Genomic DNA, 21,152 nt, shown 5'->3' with positions numbered 1-21,152 from the left:
GGGGGGCACCCGGTGCCCAGCCAGGGTCAGCCCACCACAGCCGGTCTGTTGCTTACTGCTGTGGTAGTGGGAATAACTGAAAGGCAAGACACAACCAAAATCCCCAGTTCCCTCACTTCGGGAATTCACGTCTTTGAAACCCGGCGTTCTGATTCCCACCGAGAACTCTGTCGGATCCTGGGGGGGGGGGGACACGCCAGCAGTTGAAGGCTTTATGTTTCGCTGTAGTGGAACTGCTTTCTCCAGCAAGGTAACGGGCTGGCCTCTTCTGAGCCCGTCTCTGTCTTGTTGCATAGACGACAAAAAGTCCTTCATAGATGCGGCACAGTGTTGGAACAGATCTGTCTGCATCTCTGGCTGGTCTAACTGGCCACGGATGAAATACTGTAAAAATGAGCGCTGCCGCTGTATGTAAAACTAGCGCGTTGATGTAATGAGGAAATTTGTGAAATCTTAAAGGGACTCTGAACTTCAGTGTCTGTAGCTCAGGCTACAAACTGTAAATTAATTTTCCTAAAATACGGGTGCTGTAGAAACAAGCTCCTTGGAGACATGACTGAAGTTTAGTAGTATCAAAACGAGGACAGTGAAACCACAATTAAGGTTAGATGTTCTGTATGCCTCTCTGTTCATACTTTTTGTTAGGTTTTTCTTGTAGGATCACATCCACTGCTGGCTGCTGTTCACGTGCTTTGAAACAGAGAGTGTGGTGTGCTTTCTGTCCCCTCTTCCACCTGCGCTTTCAGCATAGGAGATGATTCTTTTCATTCTAGCCGCTTTTCCTAGACTGGAAACACGATGCTCTCTGGCTGGTAAGGTGTTTTCACTAATATTGCTAATTAACTGGCAATCAGCAGCTGATGATGGGGATTTTTTTATGCCTTAGACTTAGAATTTAGGTTCTGTTGTGAGTGGAAGAGCAGAAGCCTGCTCTGCTTTTCAAGTTGTTCCTAGGTGCGGTGACTTCAGCAGAACCTCAACATCACAGACGCCATCCTCAGTGACGGTGCTGAGGGCAGCAGCGCTCCTAATCCAGGAGATGTGTGAGCGGGTTTGTGAGGGGGAAGGCAGAAAGCGCTTGTACCAGCTATTTTCACCGCCTGGTTCTTCGGGGAACGGGAGCCGCACGCTGCTACGTTTGACCTCGACGTACAAGACGCCAGGAACAAACCTTGCTCGAGAACCCTCCTGGGGCGAGGTGTGGGTTACAGCCCTGAGCAGCTCCGTGCTAGGAAAATTAGGCAGCTTTGCACGAGACCACTGCGCAGACTTGGAAACGTTTGTGTTACAGAACGATGGCGTATTTTGACCCTTAACTGCAACACGTGTCAGAGCAGGGAGCAGAACCAAGCGCAGGCTAAAGCGACTGGTAACTCCTGTAGTCACAGGGCGAGTCGTGACTCAGTGACACGTTCACTGGAGACAGGTAAGAAGAGAAAGCAGGAGCTCAGCCTTGGGCCCGGCAGCTGGGGCAGCCCCTGGCTCCTGCCATCAGCCAAGTGCTCGCACCAGCTGGGCGTGAGCGCCATGTTAGGTGTGGCCCTCTTACTCCTGCTCCCCGGCTGACTTTCAGCGGGACAGCGTCCACCTCGAATGCTTGAGCTGAACAGGCAGTTTTCAGGCACAAACAACAGATCATCAGGTGGACAGAAGCTGTTTAGATGCCGCAACCACGTGCTTTTGAAGTGACTACAGCGTCATCTTTATGGATCTATTCTGGGCTTGTCTAAACTTCACAGCAGTAGCCTACACTACTTATTTGGATCCAACCCTGTAGGCCTAACTCAAGGCTTCTGGATTCTGCCTACAAGAGAGCACCGCGCTCACCAACTTCAGGCTAAACGCTAGTGAAACTATGCTCAGTGCAATAATTAGCCAACTTCAATAACTGCACCTTTTTCAGGACTGCAGGTTGCGCTGGTGGAGTTTATTTCCACCTGCCTGTGCATTCAGGCTGAACAGCTGGCTTTTAAGGTTCTGAACAAAAACTCCCCAATTGAGGGAAGCAAAGAAAGTGAGGAGCGCTCTCTCCAACACTTGTGCCCAGAAGGAATGAATACCGGCCTCAGAAGGAACTCGTGTACGTTGAAAACAAAGGGCAACTCCTACACTGATCATCAGCGCCTTTAAACTGAGGACAGAGCACCTCTTTCTTCCAAAGTGCAAAACAGGCTCGCGTTACACACAGGGCTGCATAAAGGAATCGTCAAATGATCGTCAGCGTGACCTGCTGCTGAATACGCTCAGATTGTGTCTCAAACAGCTGCTGCTTTCTGCCTCTGCCGGGAAGGGATGCAGTGTCCTTGAGGAATAACCGTCCAGTTGTCTTCATCTTTTTTTGTGGCCAGAAATTTATTGTGCTCTCACTTGCAGCTAATACGTGCTAGGATGGAACCGTTTCTCCTTGAAGCAACTCCCTGTACCATCCAGAGTATTAGGGTTAGAGTAAAACATGCTAAATTAAGCGGAGTGTACATATGAAATAGGAAAAGTGAGAAGGGCTGTAACTTAGGTACAAAAAGCCCAGGATATTATAAACTTGTACTGATGATAGAACATTAAGTTACCTTTGACCACAAACATGGAAAGTGATTACTTGTTTTATATAGACATCCACTATTTTTGATCAAGTTCTTCAATAATCATGAATCTGCAACCAGCTATGGAAAGTTGTTGTATAATCTCTCTAGATGTTACTGGTCCACAAGCACCCATCTTTTTGATAGGATGCACAAGGCAGCTTTGACACACGGGATTCAGCCACCATTACCTGTGTATTTCAGGATTTGGCATTTCCAGTTCTGTAAGGCTCTCCTATGCGTCCCAAAATACTCCAAATATTAACAGAAAATGACGACTTTGGTGCGTAGGCTCCCTAGGCCCCGTGTGAAGACAAGGAAGTACTGTACCCTGAACGAACAGCACTGTCAGGCTGAGCAGAGATCTCTACTATGAGGGAGCACAACCTACCCCACCGTGGCATCTGCCTCGGGCTCTGAAAGGTCTCTCTCTAGCTGCATCAGTGCTACAAGCTTTTTAGCAAATGCTAGAGAAGAATTTTTGGGGCTTCTGCTGGCTTGGTTCCATGATCCGATTTCCCCTGCAGAGCTTCGGACACTGGTTTTGAGGTTGAGGCTTTTTCCCGAGAAGATAAATGTGGTTTCAACAATGTTGAGGGTTTCAAAGTCATAAAAACATGCATCAACAAGAACGTACCTTCTGTAGACAGGCTCGCTGCACCCCTTTACCTTCCCTAGTGCCTCCTGGATTACCTTCTTGGTGGCTAATCTAAAGAATCTGAAGCTCAGCTGGTTAAAGCAAGGACTTGTGACTTTGGCTGCAAAGAGTAAAGTCTTTCAAGTTGAGGCAGGAGATGAAGTTTCACAGAACAGTGGAACTAATTAGCAGCTTTCCCCTGCAGAACAGAGGTGCTCTCGCCACCTCGTTCCTCTCACACTTGCTCTCATGCTCATCCCATTACAGGATAATGATGTAATTCAAGTAATTAATTTTAGTGACTTTTTAATACGAGGTTAACTTTCTGCCATTCTTATGCTTTGAATCAAATCACTGTGTACTCCCCTCTTTGGCTGCAGCGGGCTACTAACTTGGCTCAGGCCAAATGAAACCGCGGGGTTGGGTTCCTGCATTACCAAGTGCTTAGCCATGACGCAGCAATAACCTCTGCAGCACTGCCACTCATTCTGCAAACGGTTTAAAAAACAAAGCGAGCGGCGTATGCTGGGAGCTGATTCTGCTGCTGCGGGTGTATTTTTTGTGTATGGGCACCTCGCTGCTCTCCAGAAAGCCGGTGCTCCCTGGGCTTCGGTCAGTTGGGATTAAAGGGAACTAGGTGCCAAGCTGCTGTAGGCATAGCCTGGAGCAGGACTCAAGGACACGGCGGCTGGCACAGCACCGTTGCTGCAAGCATCGCTGCCAGGGAGGGGCGGCAAAGGCTCCTTACGGGCAAATCTATGACAAGCGCTGATTTTGAACTGTGCCTTTGACACCCCACAAACTGTCATTGCTTCCTTCATATCAAGGGTTCCATGCTTTTTAAAGGAATGTAAAAGGAATATAAACATGACTTCTGTGAAACTGACCTAACTGATGCTGCAAGTAGACTTTAAGACAGGAGACTGCTAGCATACTGCAGTTATGCATCAAAGTTGACATCGAAACAGGCTGTTTGCCTTCTCTCTGTGCTAGAAAACTCACACACAAAGCTCAGGAAGAGCCATCTGTATTGTGTTTCCAGTGCAGGTGAAGGAAGCAGAGTGGTGACCCGCTGCCCCTTCCCGCCCCGCTGAACACGTACTTCATGAACCCAAGAAGACTTTGTAGGTCCCAGCTGTACAAAGCAAAGAAATACAGAAACACGGATCTAAGGCACACGTTGAGGGAATCGGACACATCGAGGCACTCGGGTTTGTTAGCTCCAACACACAGATTAGCCGAGATGGTCCGACCAGAAGGTCCTTGCAATGCTCATGTCCCATTTCTGTTGATGGCCAGGTCGCCACGTGGCCACGAATGTGGAGAGCGCCCGAGAGGAGAGCAGAGCAGGCGGGCTGCCTCCCGCTCACCCTCCGCCACTGCAGAGTTTAGCCAAGAGGAGGGACATGGGCCTGCCTTCAGGCAGCGGGTGTCCGTGGTTAGACAGAAGCCGGCCAGGTCAGAGATGCTGAAGCGTTCGTGAACATATGCTGGTAATAAGAAAAAAAGGCATAGTCTTCCACGTGGCCTAGCAAAGCCTTCCCAACCCAACTTTTACAGTAATGCCATCATGGTAGCGCTCCAAAATCCTTAAGGATATTCTGGCATAAGGGCAAGCTCGGTTCTTCAGTAAGCCATTATACACCAAAGGATGTTTTGCTTCCAATAGGTAAAGGGACCTCTTCATAAATTATTTTGAGATAAGGGAACTTCATAGGTAAAAACCAGTATTCCAAGTTGTAGAAGAGGTAAAACTGATGATGCAAGATGACATGATCAATTATTTTTAAAAGATCCACAAAAAACTCTCTGACTGTCCGATGAGGTTTGAATGGATAGTAGAAGTCTCTTATAGCTGCTGCCAACGTCTTGTTTCCTAGAGGTCCAAAAATAGATGTTTCATTTCCCAAGTAAATCGGTTCTCCACTGAATAAAATTATGCTGGTATAGTTTGTTTGTATCTTCTTAAACACGGCTCCTAAGTCAGCTAGCTTCTGGTACGTTCTCAGTATAAATTTAGAGCATTCGTAGGAGTCAAACCATACTATTGATCGTTTGTCGGGACTTGCTTGAACTGTCCAGGTCTCATAGTAAATGCCAGTCTCATTGTCGTATTTTACCCATTTTGCCATTTCATTAAACATGGTTCCTGTAAAAGATTAAAATAAGCATTACAGAAACAGGGTAACAAATACATGACTCACTCAGAATATTTTCCATCTATCTCAAGGTTCGCCTCCCTTCCCTACAAAAGTTTACCTACAACATCACGTAGCCATACAAAGATACAAGGCTTTGGCCAGAGGGAGAAGTGATACCCCACTGAATAAACTGTATTTACATGTAAGTTATTTAAACTGTAATTCCTTTTTCAGCCCCATTTCCTGCTACTATGCCAGAACATCCAAACGTCAGAGAACCATGACACTTCTCATTCTGTTTTATCCGTGTAGACAAATAAGGCAGGTAGCGCAGCCTACTAGAGATGCTGACAAAGTGCCCACCAGTGCAACAGGCATTTCTGCACTTCCGCAAGTTTTAACTAAATTCAGCAATTCGGGGCAGAAGCTTTGATGTCTCTCCACAAAAGAAGCCTATGTAACCTTAGCCTGAGACACCCTGCTGTTCTAGCAGCTCCTCAGCTGGCAAAATTGAACTAAGCCAAACGATATGAGTGGGATGTGAAAACCAGTAAACTTAAACACCCTGTGGATTATTTTTTTCATTAGAATACATGTTTGGAGTGTTTTGGTGATTTCACAACTGGAATGAGGAAGACATCTCTAACTCAGCCTCTCTCTCCGGTAGCTCCTTACACGTGATGCATCTGCCTCCCCAAAACAGAGCTGAAGCACACAGCTAATCTTCCTTCTTTTGTTTTTTTCCTGTAGCCCTAGCATTGCACCTCAGCCAGGCCCTTCTCGCCCTGTCTTTCCTCAGTCGCAGCACAGGGTACAACCATCTACGACTCGGATCCGTCTAGCACCTCACATTCATAGCACGGCCAAATTTTGCAGATTCTTCTTGTGCAGTATGTCAGAAGACACAGTTAGATGACAGCTCGCAATCGTGACAGTGTTCCAAGCCATGATCTCTCTTTAGCTGCAAGCGTCACTTGCGTGGGTACAGTAACTGTGCTTGGTGGCTGCTGAAAGGCAGGCAAGGCTGCTGCAAGCCGAGAGACCGGCAGCCGTTACCTCGCAGTTCAGGGGTGGCAGACATCAGACAGAACTGCGTCACTAACGCCACCCTGCACAGAACCACCAGCCTCTCGCGTTAAGTCTGAGTTCACTGCAACATTGCATTCATCAAGACCAGTGAAGGGCACTGCATGCCACGCACCTCCCTCCAAAACAAGCTGCAAAGGTCGGATTGCTGGGTCTACTCTTCATCAGAGAGTAAACACATCTCGCGTTTACCCTAAGGGGAGGCGCATGTGCAAGCTACTACCTCAGAGTAACTAAAGCTGTGCAAGTTCACCTCCTAGGCTGCCCCGTTATAACTGTTCTTCACGCCACAACTAAGAGCTTTTGGGCTTCACAGTAAACATTAATGATCATCCTGTTCAGTGAAAGCGTGGGATACTTTCTTTTTTAATTGCCCATGACTTGGTTTAATAAAACAGCAAGTCATTAAATCTGTATCAACAACTGTACTTACTATACACTGCAGATGGGCTTGAAGCTCTCTTTTATCTTCTCGAATTCCTACCAGATGATTGGCTCCCTAGTGTGTATTCTGCAGGGCACGTTATTGAAAAGGATTTGCCTCTCCTAACAAGACCAAGATGGACTTAATATGAAGTTCTGGCCTTAACATCTTAAACAAAAATATTACAGGTTAATGCATGGTTCCACCAGAATCTGTTGAAAGATGCCTAGACAGTAAAAAAAAAAAATCAGACTTTGAGTATTCCTGCCCTATTTCCACAAAAGAAACATGCCCCTAAGTAACATTAACCTGGCCGATGGGCTTTAGAAGAAAATGAGATTGCTTCAGCGTGGTCCCTGACACCGCTGACAAACAGCTCCATAGGATCTTGCAAGGGCAAGCTGTTCCATACGTTAAAGCCCTCTCCCACGAGATGCGATGCCTTCTGCCTGCTCTCTGAAGAAAGCAAGTTCAGCTCATGATGCTGTCCATCTCTGCTTGCATCCATTCCCCCTCTTCCACGGTAACTTTCAGACTCCTAGTCAAATTCAGACAATTCAAAACACTCAGAGATGCTACCTTCCTAAAAGTTTCATGGAAACAGTAAGCGAGAGACAAGGAGGACGGTAACAATGCCTCCACAAGGCACCAGGGTAACCTCACCTTTCTTGGGCATCACATAATCCACACAGGCAGGAAGCGTTACAAGTTGCACAACTGTACGAAAATGTTTAACTTGGTATTCGTACAGAAGAATCCAACTATATCAGGCATCCAAGACTTGAGTCACGAGCTACAAACTCACAGGAAAGCAGCTCCGCTTATTTCATTGCTTAAAGAACAGCCTAGAATTTCTTAGCGGCACTGGATAGGTTACCTGGAGACTGAGTCCAGCAAAGCTGATGAAGGTGGAAGCGGGCAAACATAGAGCACCGCATCACACCAGCTGTAGTCTGACTCCCCACTGTGCCTTGTACACTGTGCTAACTTCGGAGAGTAAGTGGTTTTGGTCACACAAAAGGCAACTCTCCAAGTCCTCAGGGGACTTTGTTCATAAGTCATTCACTGTATTACTACAGTAATCAACCAGATTTATTTAAATGACCTTTTTATTTTAGAATTTCAGTGTTCAGTATATACCAGGAAGCTATTCTGGTGAACACAGGCTTACTTAGAGGTGTAAATCCTGGTTTTGTTCTATGACATGTGACAGAGACCTATTACTGGGGACATCTGCACAGTTTTTATGACACATAATGGGGGAGATGGAAATAGAGATTAATATTTTTTATATTTTCGAGACTATTTCTAAATATGCCTTATTTTTTTTTGCTCAGTAATGCACACATTTTCACCAGTTTTTCTATCTCAGCAGTCATCTGCCACCTCACAATAGAAGGCTTTGTTTTGGGGAAGCCATGTGAAAAGAGTCCATAACGGTTCTGTATAAGCTGTTTTGCTATTTTTACACTCAAGAGACTCAAGTGTTTTTGTACAGCAACACCAAATGACTCTCATTTAACAACTCTTCAGTGTGCGTTGTTCAAAAGGCAGCAGCCTTGTACTGCCTTCTGTATTAAAGAAAGTGCAGAGGTAATATTTCAATTTGAAATTAGCATCAGTCACTAACATTGAAAATAACCTACAGAACATGAATTAAAAGATACTGCTTTACATGAAGACAAGGCTGACTCTAGATTTTATGATATCAGCACCATCCAAAGCATCTCAAATCTACCTGATATTGTGGTCACGAGAACTAAAGTTCCGTTTTCCTTCCAGTGTGCATCATCTATTCCTTCATAAAAGCAGGCAGCTCCCTGGTTACACCAGAATGGTGCGTCCATGCCAGGCCGGAGATGTGGAAATGTGCAGTTCCCAAGCTGGAAGAGCTCATACCACTCCATTGTGTAGTTTTTGCCCGTTAGAGAGCTCTTGAAACCCACAGCATCATGCATAATTTTCTGGAAAAGCAAAAAAAAAAGCCCCAAAAGCCAAAATTTTAACATAAAACCAACTTCAGCTTGACCTGTACAGAAGATAAGACGCTTGGGAGCTGTTGTGTAACAGGGTGAGAAGAGGGGAAGGGGTTCCTGTAACACCTTGGATTCAGCAGCATTGATGCACAACATACTAGATTATATCACGCGCATACTTTCATCACAGAGTCACGCTGTCTCGGTGCTTGTCTATCCATCCATTGTAAATTCTGTTATTTGGAGGCAGATGGCTAGTGCAGGAAAAAAGACACCCAAAATGTAATGGTGTGTATATACAAAACACTCCCAATATGCGGCTCCGTGGGGGAACACATTCAAACCCACCAACAGTGCTGGTCATGCTCTTTTCTTTAGATTTTGTTTGAAACTTACTGTTCTTTGGGTATCTTTCCTATAGATAGCCTAGCCTGTGTGCTCCAATACTCTTCCATACAAGCACATCCCAACCTTAGAGCTCCCATTCTTGAAACCTGCTGTTGAATTCAGCTGAATTTGCCACTGTAACTTTGTTAAATAAAAATATCACCTTACCAAATGTCCTAGTAGGTCCCCATATTTGAATTCCCATACTGGAGCCTGTAATCGGTACACTTCGATGACATCCTCTTCTTTCATAACCGGGATGGCGGAGCCAGTGGGACAGAAGGTGTAACGAGCTTGGCAGTAAGGATCGGTTTTTGGACGGTAATCAAAGCGCCTGTGTGGAGAAAGAGAAGCACACAGAACGATAAGCACAGCTTCACGGCTGGAGTAACCGTCTCGTGGCTTCCTAAGGGCCTGAGTGGGAGAGCTCAAGTGTGCAGCCACCCCCAAAGACCGATTCTGTGATCCAGATGCTGCAACACTTGGAGTACACAAGTTTGTAAGGCTGCTGAGGTGCACGTCTGCAGATACAGGACTTAAGGGCTTAAGACTGGCGAATGCAAGTCACGTTGTACACAGTGCTGATAGCTAAGGTGTGGACGTGATGCAGATTACAAAGGGTGATTTATACTCACAACATCAGAGACACGTAGATGCTGGGTAGAGGATGGTTTGAGATCTGCCTCATAAACATTCTCCTAAGAGTTTGTCTACACAGGGATTGACCAGTTTGCTCTGGGAAACTATTCTATAGTAATAGGTCCCCAGATGGAGCTATTTTTAGTCTACAATATTGCCAATATCAGACAGAAATACTCTATTCCTCTATGCTAATTTAGATAAAGAGGCCTAAGAACTTATGATCACTGTTTCCATTCATTATTCCTATTAAACCTCAAAAACTGAAGACCGAATCCGCTTACGTACCACACTGTATGCAATGAGCAAAAAAACTTACTTTCTGACAAGTCCTCCTTTCCCCATTTCCTTCAAATTCACTCACTGTATTTCACTTAAAACAAGGTTCCTGTATTCTTGTTACCAAGACAGACTGGTGTACACAGCTTGCCCAGAGCACAGCCCGAGAGTCTAACACACTCAGCTGCCCAGGGCTACTGAATGGCACAAATACCTCAGCCATGAGATGACTCAAGGACATGAGACTTCCTGACCCATAGTGAGGCCAGTAGCCCTGCTGAGACACCACTGATTTTCCCTGTGGACTTCTTCTCCAGGCTTGCTGGCTACTTCAGCATGTCTGCCTTTATTTTGTCTAGGGGGAAAAAAAAAAAAAAGAAAAAAAAAAAAAGAAAGAAAAAGAAGAGAGTATGGCTGCAAAAAGAGCAAAGAGAAAACAAAGACTTACGCCAGTAAGTCCTGTTTCTAAATTGCACACCTTAAATTTTCAATGTCCCCTCCCACTGCACCTTGTATGTGACAAGAAGGTAACAGGCATGTTAAGAAGCACTAAAATACCACATTTCTGAGTGTCTCACACTGACAGGCTTGCACTCCAATTTTGACCATCCCGACACCCAGCCTTGCAACTAGTGAACTTGCTGGAAAACCCAAACAACTCGTGACGGGAAGATCAGCTCCTTCAGGCATCACCTGATACAAATTTAACTACTAGGAATTATGCAACAGGCTTTCAAAAGTTTAGGCGTGCACTAGATAGCAGTTGAACTATAATGCCTCCCTTTACGAAGAGCAAGCCCCTACAAAAAAAACATGCAAGCGTAGCCCTTCTCCCGAAGAGGCTCATTTCCTCAGCACAGCCAAAGCCGCAGCTACTTGCTTCAGTAAAACGTAGTAACACACGCTCTTCTGCCTTCCCCAACAGCACCAGGCCTTCTTCTGGAGCCAAGACACCTCCGGAGCAGCGAATGGGATTTTATACCATTTCATTTACCATGAACAGAATTATGAAGTAAAGTTAAATTTAAAAAATAAAATAAATCGTAGCCTGACTCCCTCATCGCAACTTTTTGCTAAAACAGGAATTCAGGGAGCATCTTTAAAGCCAGGGCAGCCATTCCCAGCCAGAGGCAGCGATCCCGCTGCCGACAGAGCGAGCTCTCGGCCAGGGACGGGACACCCGCTCCCTTACACCCGTGAGCTCGGCACCCCAAACACCGTACAAACGACAAACACCCCCGCCATTAGAAAGGGGAAACTAGTCACGGCCTGCGTAGTCTAACAATTCAATACACAAACAAAACAAACGCAAAGCTGACGGGCCTTCGAGGAGGAGGAGGAGGCGGCGGGCGGTTAGGCGCAGGCAGGCGGGCGGTTAGGCGCAGGCAGGCGGGCGGGCCGGCCGACCGGGCGGCGGTGCCGGGCAGCCGCGGGGACGTGCCTCTCCCCGGCTCCGGCCTCCGGGCCCCCTCCCCGCCTCACTCACCTGTAGGGCACCGGCCACCGCCGCTGCGGGGAGCGGAGAGCCGCCGAGAACCACGGCCCCCAAGCCGCCGCCGTCAGCAGCAGCAGCAGGAGCAGCCGGTAGCGGCGGGCGGCGCCCATGGCGGCGAGGCCTGCGGCGCCGCGAGCCGGGCCCCGCTGCTGCCGGCGGGCGGGCGGGCGGGGGAAGCGGCGGGGCGGAGGGAGGCCGGGCGGGAAGGAGGCCGCCCCCGCGCCCGCCCACAGGGCCGCGGGCGGCCGGCGGTGCCCGCCGAGGGCCCGGGCCGGAGGGCTTGAGGCGGGGCGGAGGATCAGGGTCCTGGGCAAAGGCAGGTTTTCGTCCTCCTCTGGGGGAACACCATCCGTGTGCTGAACCAGCCCTGAGAAATGTCACTTGGCTGAACTACGATTTCAAGTTTTCTGGAGACCCAGACAACTACGCGTTCTTGTCATTTAGCTGAAGTATTTTTTAACAGCCTGGTGTGTTGTTTCAAGCATTGCTTCGGAGCCGATGTAACACACACATCAGACGCCCATCCTTACAACCAGAACCCACTGAGAGGGATGGCCGCTGGGTCTGGACCCGAGGCGAAGAGGTGAGGCCTCACCAAAAGGCAGAGCGGCTTCTGCTGTGATAAACCGTGCAGCCCTGAGCCTCATCTGGCTGCCCAGCAGTCTCGTCCAAAGCCTTTCAGGGCTCCCAGCTAAGTTTGTCTACCTGTCACCCATTTCAGAACCCTTACTCAGGTGGGAACAACTTACATTACGAGGATTATATAGCAGTTTATTCCCTCGTTTTTTTGATGACAGCAAGAAGTATCCAAGATGAACTCTGGCTAAGGCAAACAGTGAGGACAGGTTTGCCAGCAGCATCCCTGCAGTAAACACAGCTTTTTCCAGCTCTGTGGAGTTCAAAACCGGCTATGCTGGCGTCAGAGTCCAGCAGGCTAAGTTTTGGGAGTTGGCATCAGCTGTGAAAGCACTGGTGTGTGCTGTTCACTGGGTAAATAATAACTGTGCTGTGGACTTTTGACTATCAGGAGCCAGAGAAATATCCCTGCTCGTTGCATATGAGCCCCTAAAGAACAATCAGTTCTCTAGTCAGCGCTAGGCTAGGCTATATTCAAACAAAATTGGAGGTGGAAGACCCTGCATCATAGATAAAAATGCAGGATAGGCTGCTGAATATCAGCTTTGGTAATGCTGGAGGTACTAAAGGTGTTCAGAAAACCGTTAAGATGGCACAGCTATTAAAATCTTTAATTTCAGCAACATTTCTGTATCTCACTTCACTGCTGCCTGACTCTATACTGCTTATCTTTAAAATCCATGCCATCTAGCACTATACATTAATTTCATGCATGTATACATAATCTATACATACCCATATTTCCATATTTCATTTTAATCTCACGCATGTTATTTGTGTCTGCTTTAAAGTAAAGCTCTGTTTTTCTTCTTTATAAAATAAAGTGTGCTGTTACGCGTATGTGTTTCCTAGCTTGAGTGTAGTACAAGGTGCCAGCTCTTTCATCTGTTCAAAAAGGTATGTGTTTGTGTGGAATACAGCCGTAATTCCTAGTTTTAGAGATTTTGACGTGTAACTCTGGAAGTGCTTTATGAAATAAGGGAAGCCTAATTTATCCCTTCTTTGAAACCAGGATGCAGGGAAGTGAAATGACATAATGAAGGTGCCGTAACTGCTCTTTAGCCAAACGAGAAATACAGTATGAACTAGTTCTTAGTCCTGGCTCAGCACATGTTTGCAGTTTGGACTATTAAGTCTCCATTCAGGCACTGCTGTGGTTGCTGAAGGTGTCGGGTCAAATGACTAAGAGGGCAAAGCTATTGATTTTTTTTTTTTTTTTTTCATTTTAGTAGCATTTTTGTATCTCACTTCATTGCATCCCATGGATGGAAACTTTTTTAGGAAACTTTTTTAGGAAACTTTTGCAGCACAGTACTCTGTTTTTTCTTCTCATACAATGTAAGTTATGTCGTGAACCATATTTTAACATAGAAAATAAACGACTAATAAATATGTGAATAAATATACTTGAGCTACAAAGCTCACATGCATAGGCAATTTCTGAGTCAGCATACCTTTTTGAACAGATGAAAGAGCTGGCACCTTGTACTACACTCAAGCTAGGAAACACATACATGGACCTAGGCGAGACAGAGAGGGCTGTGAGAAGGCCACAGAGCCAGGGCAGGGACATGGCATGAGCAAGTTGGAGCTGGACCATGGCACAGAGCCAGGGCAGCTATGGAGCTGGCACGGGGACATAACATGGGGGACCTGAATGGGATGGGAACGTCACACCGCAATCAAGTCCAACATCCAGCCAGGAAAAAGGAATACCTATAATGTGAGTCTGAGGTCCACCCAAGAGACAGGGCCAGAAACAAGACAGGAGAGCATTCAGGGCCAGGGTCCGTACAGGAAGACTAGTCAGTAAGCCAGGACAGAAAGGAGCAGGGAATTGCAGCTCCGAAGGCGCTCAGTTCCCTAGCTCTAACGTTAACCCTGGCCCTAACACACAGGAGAGTCTGGGAATCCACTCATATCTCCAAACATGCATGGAACTTAAACTCCATCCAGCCTCTTCCTAGCTCTCAAGCGTGAGGAGGACTCCAGGAGGATTCCAGCTCTGGGGACTCTCAGTTCCCTATCCCCAAACCTAACCAACCTTTCTGCTCTCCTGCAGCTGAGCCCAGGGAGATCCATGCCAGTAAGTGTGTTGAACTGCCACTCCACTCTCACCAAACATTATTTTGTATTTCTCTGGGTTGAGATGGCTCCACTGGAATTTCCATGGGGTCCCACTCAGCCTGGAGAGTGAGGTGAGGGCTTGGTGCCTTACAGAGCTCTCACTCCGCAAGTGTTTTGAGCTGAGAGGGATCTTCCAGCATATGGTTGTGGATTAGGTGGTCAGGCAATGTATGGCTTTCCGAGCTGGAGCTGCACTGCAGTCCTGCTCAATCCTGAGAGGCAGAGTGTGGGCCGTGGTGGAGACAGAGCTGTAGCCCCATGTTTATTTTGAGCAAAGCATTGCCCAGCAGACAGCAGTCTGCCCTTATACAGGGAGTTTCCCTATCTTGGCCCTTTCCTGGTCAAGAATCTCCCTATCTACCATCCCGGACAGACTCCTGACCTTGCAATATACAGCTGAACGCATTTTGATACAGAAAGAGACTTTGCTTTCATAGGCCATTTTTGCTCTTCCCAGCCTATGCACTGTTGTGTCCCCTGCAGAACTCCCATACTCCACATTTTTGGAGGACACTTTCATTTTTCTAGAAGATCCACCCTTTCATCCCTCTGGTCCAGTAAAAGTGTAGATTTTTGTTATCAAGGCCAAGTTTCTTATTATTATGAGAAGCCGCTGATGAAAAATGAAGGGCTAAAGAGCTAAGAGACCTTGCTAAAATTAAGTACATCTGGTCTCCAGCGTGGCATTTGTGTGCTCAGTCATACAGAGGAGACTAGGGATGAACTTCTGCCTTGGCCCAAGGAAGCCCTTTGGTTCCCTAGGGAGATGCCTCCACGACTTAGCTGGGAGTAGGTGCAAGGTAGGTTTGGTTTTCCACAGAAACTCCTTGGTTTTCCTGGTAAAATGGAGTCACTCCCTAGAGCACAATACAAGGTTAAGGGAGCCAAAAGGGGTATGTGGGTCTGAAAAGTAAGAGTATCACTAAAACAAACAGCACTAAAACAAACATCATTGGGACACACTGCTGGCCTCTACCCAGATTCCACTTTTTTTTGGCTTTCAAAGCAGTGTATTCATTACACCATTGCAGTCCCATGTGTAAAACAAAAAAAACCAGACACGTACACCGCTGAGCCTTTGCAAGGCCCTGCTGGAAGCAGAGCGACTTTCCGACAAGCTGCAGGAGCGCAGACGTGTAACAGCATCGCAAGGCCCACCCAGCAGCACCCTCTCTGCGCTACTGCTCCGCGGCGTAAGCGGGCCAGGAGAGAGATGAGACCTGAAGTACGGCCGAGCCCGTTTCGTTTGAAGCTAAAGGAGCATGTGATTTCCCCCCCCCCCAGATTTCCCCCTGACGTTTAAAACTCACCCCCACCCCCATTTCGTAGGCAGGAGGGAGAGCACCTAGCGACAAGCTGCCTGCGAGGAATGGCGCGGGCTGTGCCCGGCCCCCGGGGCAGGCTCGGCCCCCGGGGCAGGCTGGGCCCCCGGGGTGCCGGCTGCGGGGCCCCCGGGCCGCAAGCCCTGCGAGCCCGCCGGCCGTGCGCAGCCCCGCCGGGGAAGCCCCGGACCCTGGGGCGGGCGGCAAGACGGAGGCCGCGCCGGAAGGCAGCGGCGCAGGCGCGGGCGGAGGAGGGAGGGAGCTGTGAGGCCTGAGCAGCCGCTGCCGGGCCCGAGGCGGGGGCGCTGGCGGCGGGAGGCGGCCATGGGCAAGCGGGTGGCCCTGGTTCTCGCCGGCTGCGGCGTCTTCGACGGCAGCGAGATTCACGAAGCCTCGGCGGCGCTGGTGCACCTCAGCCGCGGCGGCGCGGAGGTGGGGGGGCGGCGGCGGGCAGGCGGGGTGTGTGCGGAGCCGCCTGTGGCGGGCTCCCCGGGCGGGTGGAGGCGTGTCTGCCCCGCCCGTGGGCGCCCCTCGGCAGCCGCGGGACCCCCGCCGGCGGCTGGGGGCAGCCTGAGGTGGGGCCCGGTTAAGATTCGGGATCTGCCTTCCGATCGCGTGTGCAGCAGTCGGGCACTCGCCCTCGCTCGGGTTCAGCTGCTGGTCGCCTGGTGGCTCTTGCGGGGCTTCGTCGGTGGCGGGGAGCCGGGAGCGGGATGCGGCGGTGTGCCCGGGCCCCGGCTGCGGCTGCCGGTGGCGGCAGGCGGCCACTTGCAGCCTGCCCGTAGCCGCACTCGGGTGTCTGGCGGTAACGACGGCACCCCCGTGTTTCGCACAGAATTGTCCTCTCTCAGATGAACTGAAGCGGCGAGCGCTGAGAAGGCTGCAAAGCAAGCGCCGAAACAGCTGCCTGACAACAGCCCCTGCGGTCCGCCTTTCACAGAACTCTCTATTTTGGATGCAGCTCTCCCCTTTTGTGCCTAACCAAAAGATGCCCTTCCATGTTTTATTTTTCCTTCCTGCTGCCAGTCTTTGGGGGAAGCGAGTAACTCTAATGTCTGCACTGGAAATGCTTGCAAAGTTTGCATCTTTATCTTTTTTGTAAAGGTCTCAGCGCTCTGATCCCCTAACAGTGAAGAGCAGCCTTTCTGCAGTCTCGGCTGCGTGTCCAGTCAGGCTGCTGGTATAAATTGCGGTGCTCCCTTTGTCCTTGGGGCTATCCGCAGAGGGAAGGCTGGCCCTGGCAAAATCACTGAGCTTAATGTTGGCGTAAGAACGCGCTCCTGTCAAAAAGCTACAGGAATAGGATGGGAGGATGATGGGGTTTACCCATCCTATATGTCACCTGCCGCTTCAGGTTTTTAATACAATAGATCCACCCCGTGGAATCCGCTTCTCTTGGACAAGAGACTTCTGGAACAAAAACTGTTTTCGTTAAGTGATCTTTATTGTGACCGATATGTATGAGTTGCATTTACATTCACAAAATTGCTTCATCTCTATATTCTAGGTGAAGATATTTGCGCCCAATATTGAGCAAAGGGATGTAGTCAATCACCTAAAAGGAAGTCCAACAGAAGAGAAGAGAAATGTGTTAGTTGAAAGTGCCAGATTGGCAAGAGGAAACATTCAGGATTTGGCTGAACTGAAAGCTGGTGAATTTGATGCAGTCATTTTCCCCGGTAAGTGCTTTTAAAAGGAAATAATTTGTGGGTTTTCAATTGGAAATAACTGCTTTGTCTCCCCTACTTTTTTATTTTTAAATCCATTTAAAGAGTAAATTATGCTCTTGAATTTGAGAGGTATGTGGTTTTTTTCTTTTTTACTTCCTTATTTTCTCCTGAGGATGAGAAAATGTTTTAGCAAGCTCTCATGGGCTGACAAGTCATCTCAGTTTATTAATTTATAGTTCATTAATTTAAAACGCCAGAGTGTTCTTTTGGTGTTAGGTCATACATCGCACTGTTCCTTCTTTTTAAAGATTGTGAAAACTTTAGTACCTACTTGCAGACAAGAACACTGACTAGAGTAGAAAAGTAAGGCCAGAACTTGACATTACATGGCAGCGCCTTATTTTTAGGGCCTCTGAAATTCTTGGCAGAATAGTAGGTTGCCGAGTAGATTGTATTCCCTGTCAGATATGAGTACATTTTGTTTTAATTATGTATCTGGTCTGCTGCTGGTCAAGTTATACTACATATGTTTATGGATAATTTTTTATTTATAGATGGCAAAATTGCCTTTCAGACAGAGATAATTGTAATCACTTTAAAAATGAAGAAACCAGAGCATCACGAGGAAATTACAACTTGCTGAACATCGCTTTCCAGAATATTCATAGTACTGTTAAATATTGCCTTCGCGATTGTGCCTAAGCGTTTATTTTGAAGTTGTTACGCTGTCTTCTGTTGGAAGGCCAGCAGAGGGAGTGTGTATATAACGCAGAGAAACAACTGTCAGCGCTAAAATGAGTGGGTGACATCAGGGCTGATGAGGGAGTAAAGGCTGGCAAATATTTTCCACATTAATTTCATGCTGTTATAACCCAGGCTCAGGGGGGTTGCCGTAATAACTATTAGAGGGAAATAAACCCTATTAAGTTTGAAAATTAAAATCCTACCTCAGAGATTCCAGATAACACTTGAAAGTGAGCAAAGAGTGAAAGGAAAAATACTAAAAATTCAAAGCTTCTCGATGTTGTGCATTGAAATACTTGTGGACATTTCTGTTTGTTTATTGTAGAAAAGTTGATGTGCACATTCCATAAGGGATCAAGTATAATGGATGGTTACACTTACTAATAATCTTCTTTTGTTGATTGTTCTGATGGTTATAAATCCAGCAAATGAAGGTGCTGCAAAATATAAGCTGCTTGTACAATTAAACGAAGATTAAATGCAAGTAAAGGATTGTTGTAACTAATTTTGAGAAAGACAAATTCAGCATTATTTTTAATAGGAAATTATGTTATCATTCACAAGTGGTGTGTCTCAGAATATCATATGTTGTCGATTCCTTTTTATGTAATATCCATTTTGTTTTTATTGTGTAAACCTTTATTTTTTTAAAGTCCAAAAAGAATTTTAGGTGGGGAAAAAGCTCTCCTGTAATTGTTTAAGTATTGAACTAAAACTTGAGAGTGAAATGACTGTAGAGGGTCAAACCACTGTTTGCGTTACTGTCATGAGCTGCACCCTCTACTTTTGACTGTTGTTGGCCTTTCTTCTAATCCCTCTCTTGCTTATCAAGGGGTGCGTATCAAGTGGTGCAGCTTTTCCAGTCACTAGCAAATGAATGTGAGGTTTTCGGTTTCTCTATTTGTTACTCATTGAAGCAAGATTAAGCTTTCTGCCCTACGTAACATACAAAAAAAAAAATCTGCAGTTAAACTTTTAACATTATAAACCCATCAAGTTTCATGGGCTGAAAGCTTTCGGTATAGTAACTTAACAGTCTTACGTATGCCATGATTATATTGTAAAAAAGAAGAACTTCTTTCTGGTATTGAATTTAATGGCTTTTAGCAGTGTCTTGCATTTGAGCTTTTGGTTTTTTGGTTTTTTTTAGGTGGTTTTGGTGTAGCAAAGAACCTGTGTTCCTGGGCTGTAGATGGCAAGAATTGCACTGTCAATGAGCAAGTGAGCTCCACACTCCAAGCTTTCCACAGTGCTAAAAAGCCCATTGGTTTGTGCTGTATATCGCCAGTCCTGGCAGCTAAAGTCTTTCCGGGTTGTGAGGTCACGGTTGGCCAAGATAAAGACGTAGATGGAAGGTAAGAAGGAAGGGGATGGAGATAATTTACATGGGAATTGGGATTAGGGAATGGACGGTCTTCTGTGCAAAAGTCTGAGGTCTCCGGTGCCAGTAACCTTTGGGTAACTTATTAGTGACATTTTTCACTTATTTCAAGTTTTCACTTGCACAGTAATAGTAGGCGCAGAACTCTCAGGGCAGACAGACTGAATCTGTGAGGTCAGGTGATTTGTGCGCTACAATTTATCCCTAAATTCAGAAATACATTGATCTGTGACATGTTCTATGATATCAACGTCCGCAGGCACATCACAATTAACAGCATGAGAACTCTAGGTAGCCTTATCTCTTGCCTAAGCTGTCACTCTGTGAGCTACCGAAGGTAACACAGGTTCCTGCACAGGCTTTGTTGTGCTGCGTGGGTGCTGATGAGTCACTGGATGTGGCATCTGTCAGTCCTGAAAGTGGCAGAACAAAGAGACTTTTACAGAATCCTACCTCTGCAAACACGCAGGTGACCAAGGATATGAAGTTTTTTTTTTTTGCTGTTACATTCGTGGTAACCGAGTGATAGATTTTAGCTCATATTAAGTGAGATACAGAATTTGCTTACCCAATGCCTTTGAAGGCCATGATTCATGTCGCAAATGCGCAAATGAAGAACAGGCATCTGGCCAGCTGGCATTCAAAACTTTGGTACCCTGTGGTAATTCAAGTGGCCATTTAAATTGCATCTGTGGGGTTTTGTCTGTTCAGAGATTTTGAATAAAGTTTTTTCTGGTGGTAGTGGTTTGGGGCTGGTTTAGGGGAGGCAGATGAGAACAGTGCCTGGCAGAAGTCAGTGCTGCTTCAAGGACTGTCAACTCCTGATAAAACTTTCATATCAGCAGCAGTAGTGAGGGATTGCCTCCACCCCCCTGTTCCTGCCTTATCAGGAAAAAAACCAAAACTGCAGAATGCCAGAGGAAGACCTTATATGGAGGTGTTGGAAAAGGTCTAACATGTCTGCAAGTTCAGGTGGCATCCCTCAGACTTTTGGGGATCAGTTACGGCTGCACTTGGTATCATCTTGTAAACTTACTGAACGATTGTTAAAAACAGAATCGTACTTTCTGACATACTGTGGCTCTGCATTTCAAGCCTTGTTTTCAAAGACATCGGATCACTTGTGTCCCTAGGGGATGGGAGAACCTGACAGTGGTAGTCTGCTTGACTCCCTCGTCATCATCAGCTAAAGAGTCACTTAAATATTCTTGTAGTTCTCTCATTCAAGTTACGTTGGCAGAGCTTTATGGCTGTATCATCTCTTTATGTTAATTACAATCTTTTTATTTACAGATTTCCTGATGCTGAAACAGCATCTGCTATAGCAGAGCTTGGATGTAAGCACGTTTGCAAAAATGTAAATGAATCCCATGTGGATAAAGCCAATAAAATAGTTACTACCTGTGCTTTCATGTGCAAGGCTCCTCTGCATGAGATCTTTGATGGAATTGGAACAATGGTACAAGAAGTCCTGAAACTTGCCTGACTGGAAGCATACAGACTTCTGCAAGGAAATCAGTTTAGCTAAGCATAAGCATTTAGCTTCCTTTGATTGTATTAATAAAATAATGCAACTATTAAACGTCACAGTTCTTGGTTGGTTTGTGTTTTTTTGTTTTTTTTTTTAAA

General features: G+C 46.8%; 2 protein-coding genes across 3 annotated transcripts; one reads left to right on the top strand and one right to left on the bottom strand.

Moving 5' to 3' along the window:
• Nucleotides 1–76: 76 nt before the first annotated feature.
• Nucleotides 77–11,779, bottom strand: CLN5 (CLN5 intracellular trafficking protein). 2 transcript variants are annotated; one of them, XM_082332672.1, is made up of 5 exons: nt 11,635–11,698; nt 10,363–10,503; nt 9,399–9,564; nt 8,606–8,831; nt 77–5,365 (listed from the first exon to the last, which is right to left on the bottom strand). In XM_082332672.1, exons 3-5 carry the CDS (start codon nt 9,480–9,482, stop codon nt 4,854–4,856), a joined length of 822 nt encoding a protein of 273 aa, XP_082188798.1. In that variant the 5' UTR covers nt 9,483–9,564; nt 10,363–10,503; nt 11,635–11,698; the 3' UTR covers nt 77–4,853. The 2 variants fall into 2 exon arrangements, with proteins under 2 accessions (XP_082188798.1, XP_082188797.1); XM_082332671.1 differs by lacking the exon at nt 10,363–10,503 and having other exon boundaries at nt 11,635–11,779.
• A 4,212-nt stretch (nt 11,780–15,991) lies between these two features.
• Nucleotides 15,992–21,046, top strand: LOC309603033 (glutamine amidotransferase-like class 1 domain-containing protein 3, mitochondrial). Its single transcript, XM_082337367.1, has 4 exons — nt 15,992–16,160; nt 17,236–17,407; nt 19,293–19,497; nt 20,817–21,046. The coding sequence occupies exons 1-4, from the start codon at nt 16,053–16,055 to the stop codon at nt 21,007–21,009; spliced, it is 678 nt and encodes a 225-aa protein (XP_082193493.1). The 5' UTR covers nt 15,992–16,052; the 3' UTR covers nt 21,010–21,046.
• Nucleotides 21,047–21,152: the final 106 nt, after the last annotated feature.

The sequence above is a fragment of the Platalea leucorodia genome, assembly GCF_965183815.1.
Source record: "Platalea leucorodia genome assembly, chromosome: 2".
Classification (NCBI taxonomy): Eukaryota; Metazoa; Chordata; class Aves; order Pelecaniformes; family Threskiornithidae; genus Platalea; species Platalea leucorodia.
This window is presented reverse-complemented; position numbering and strand designations above follow the sequence as displayed.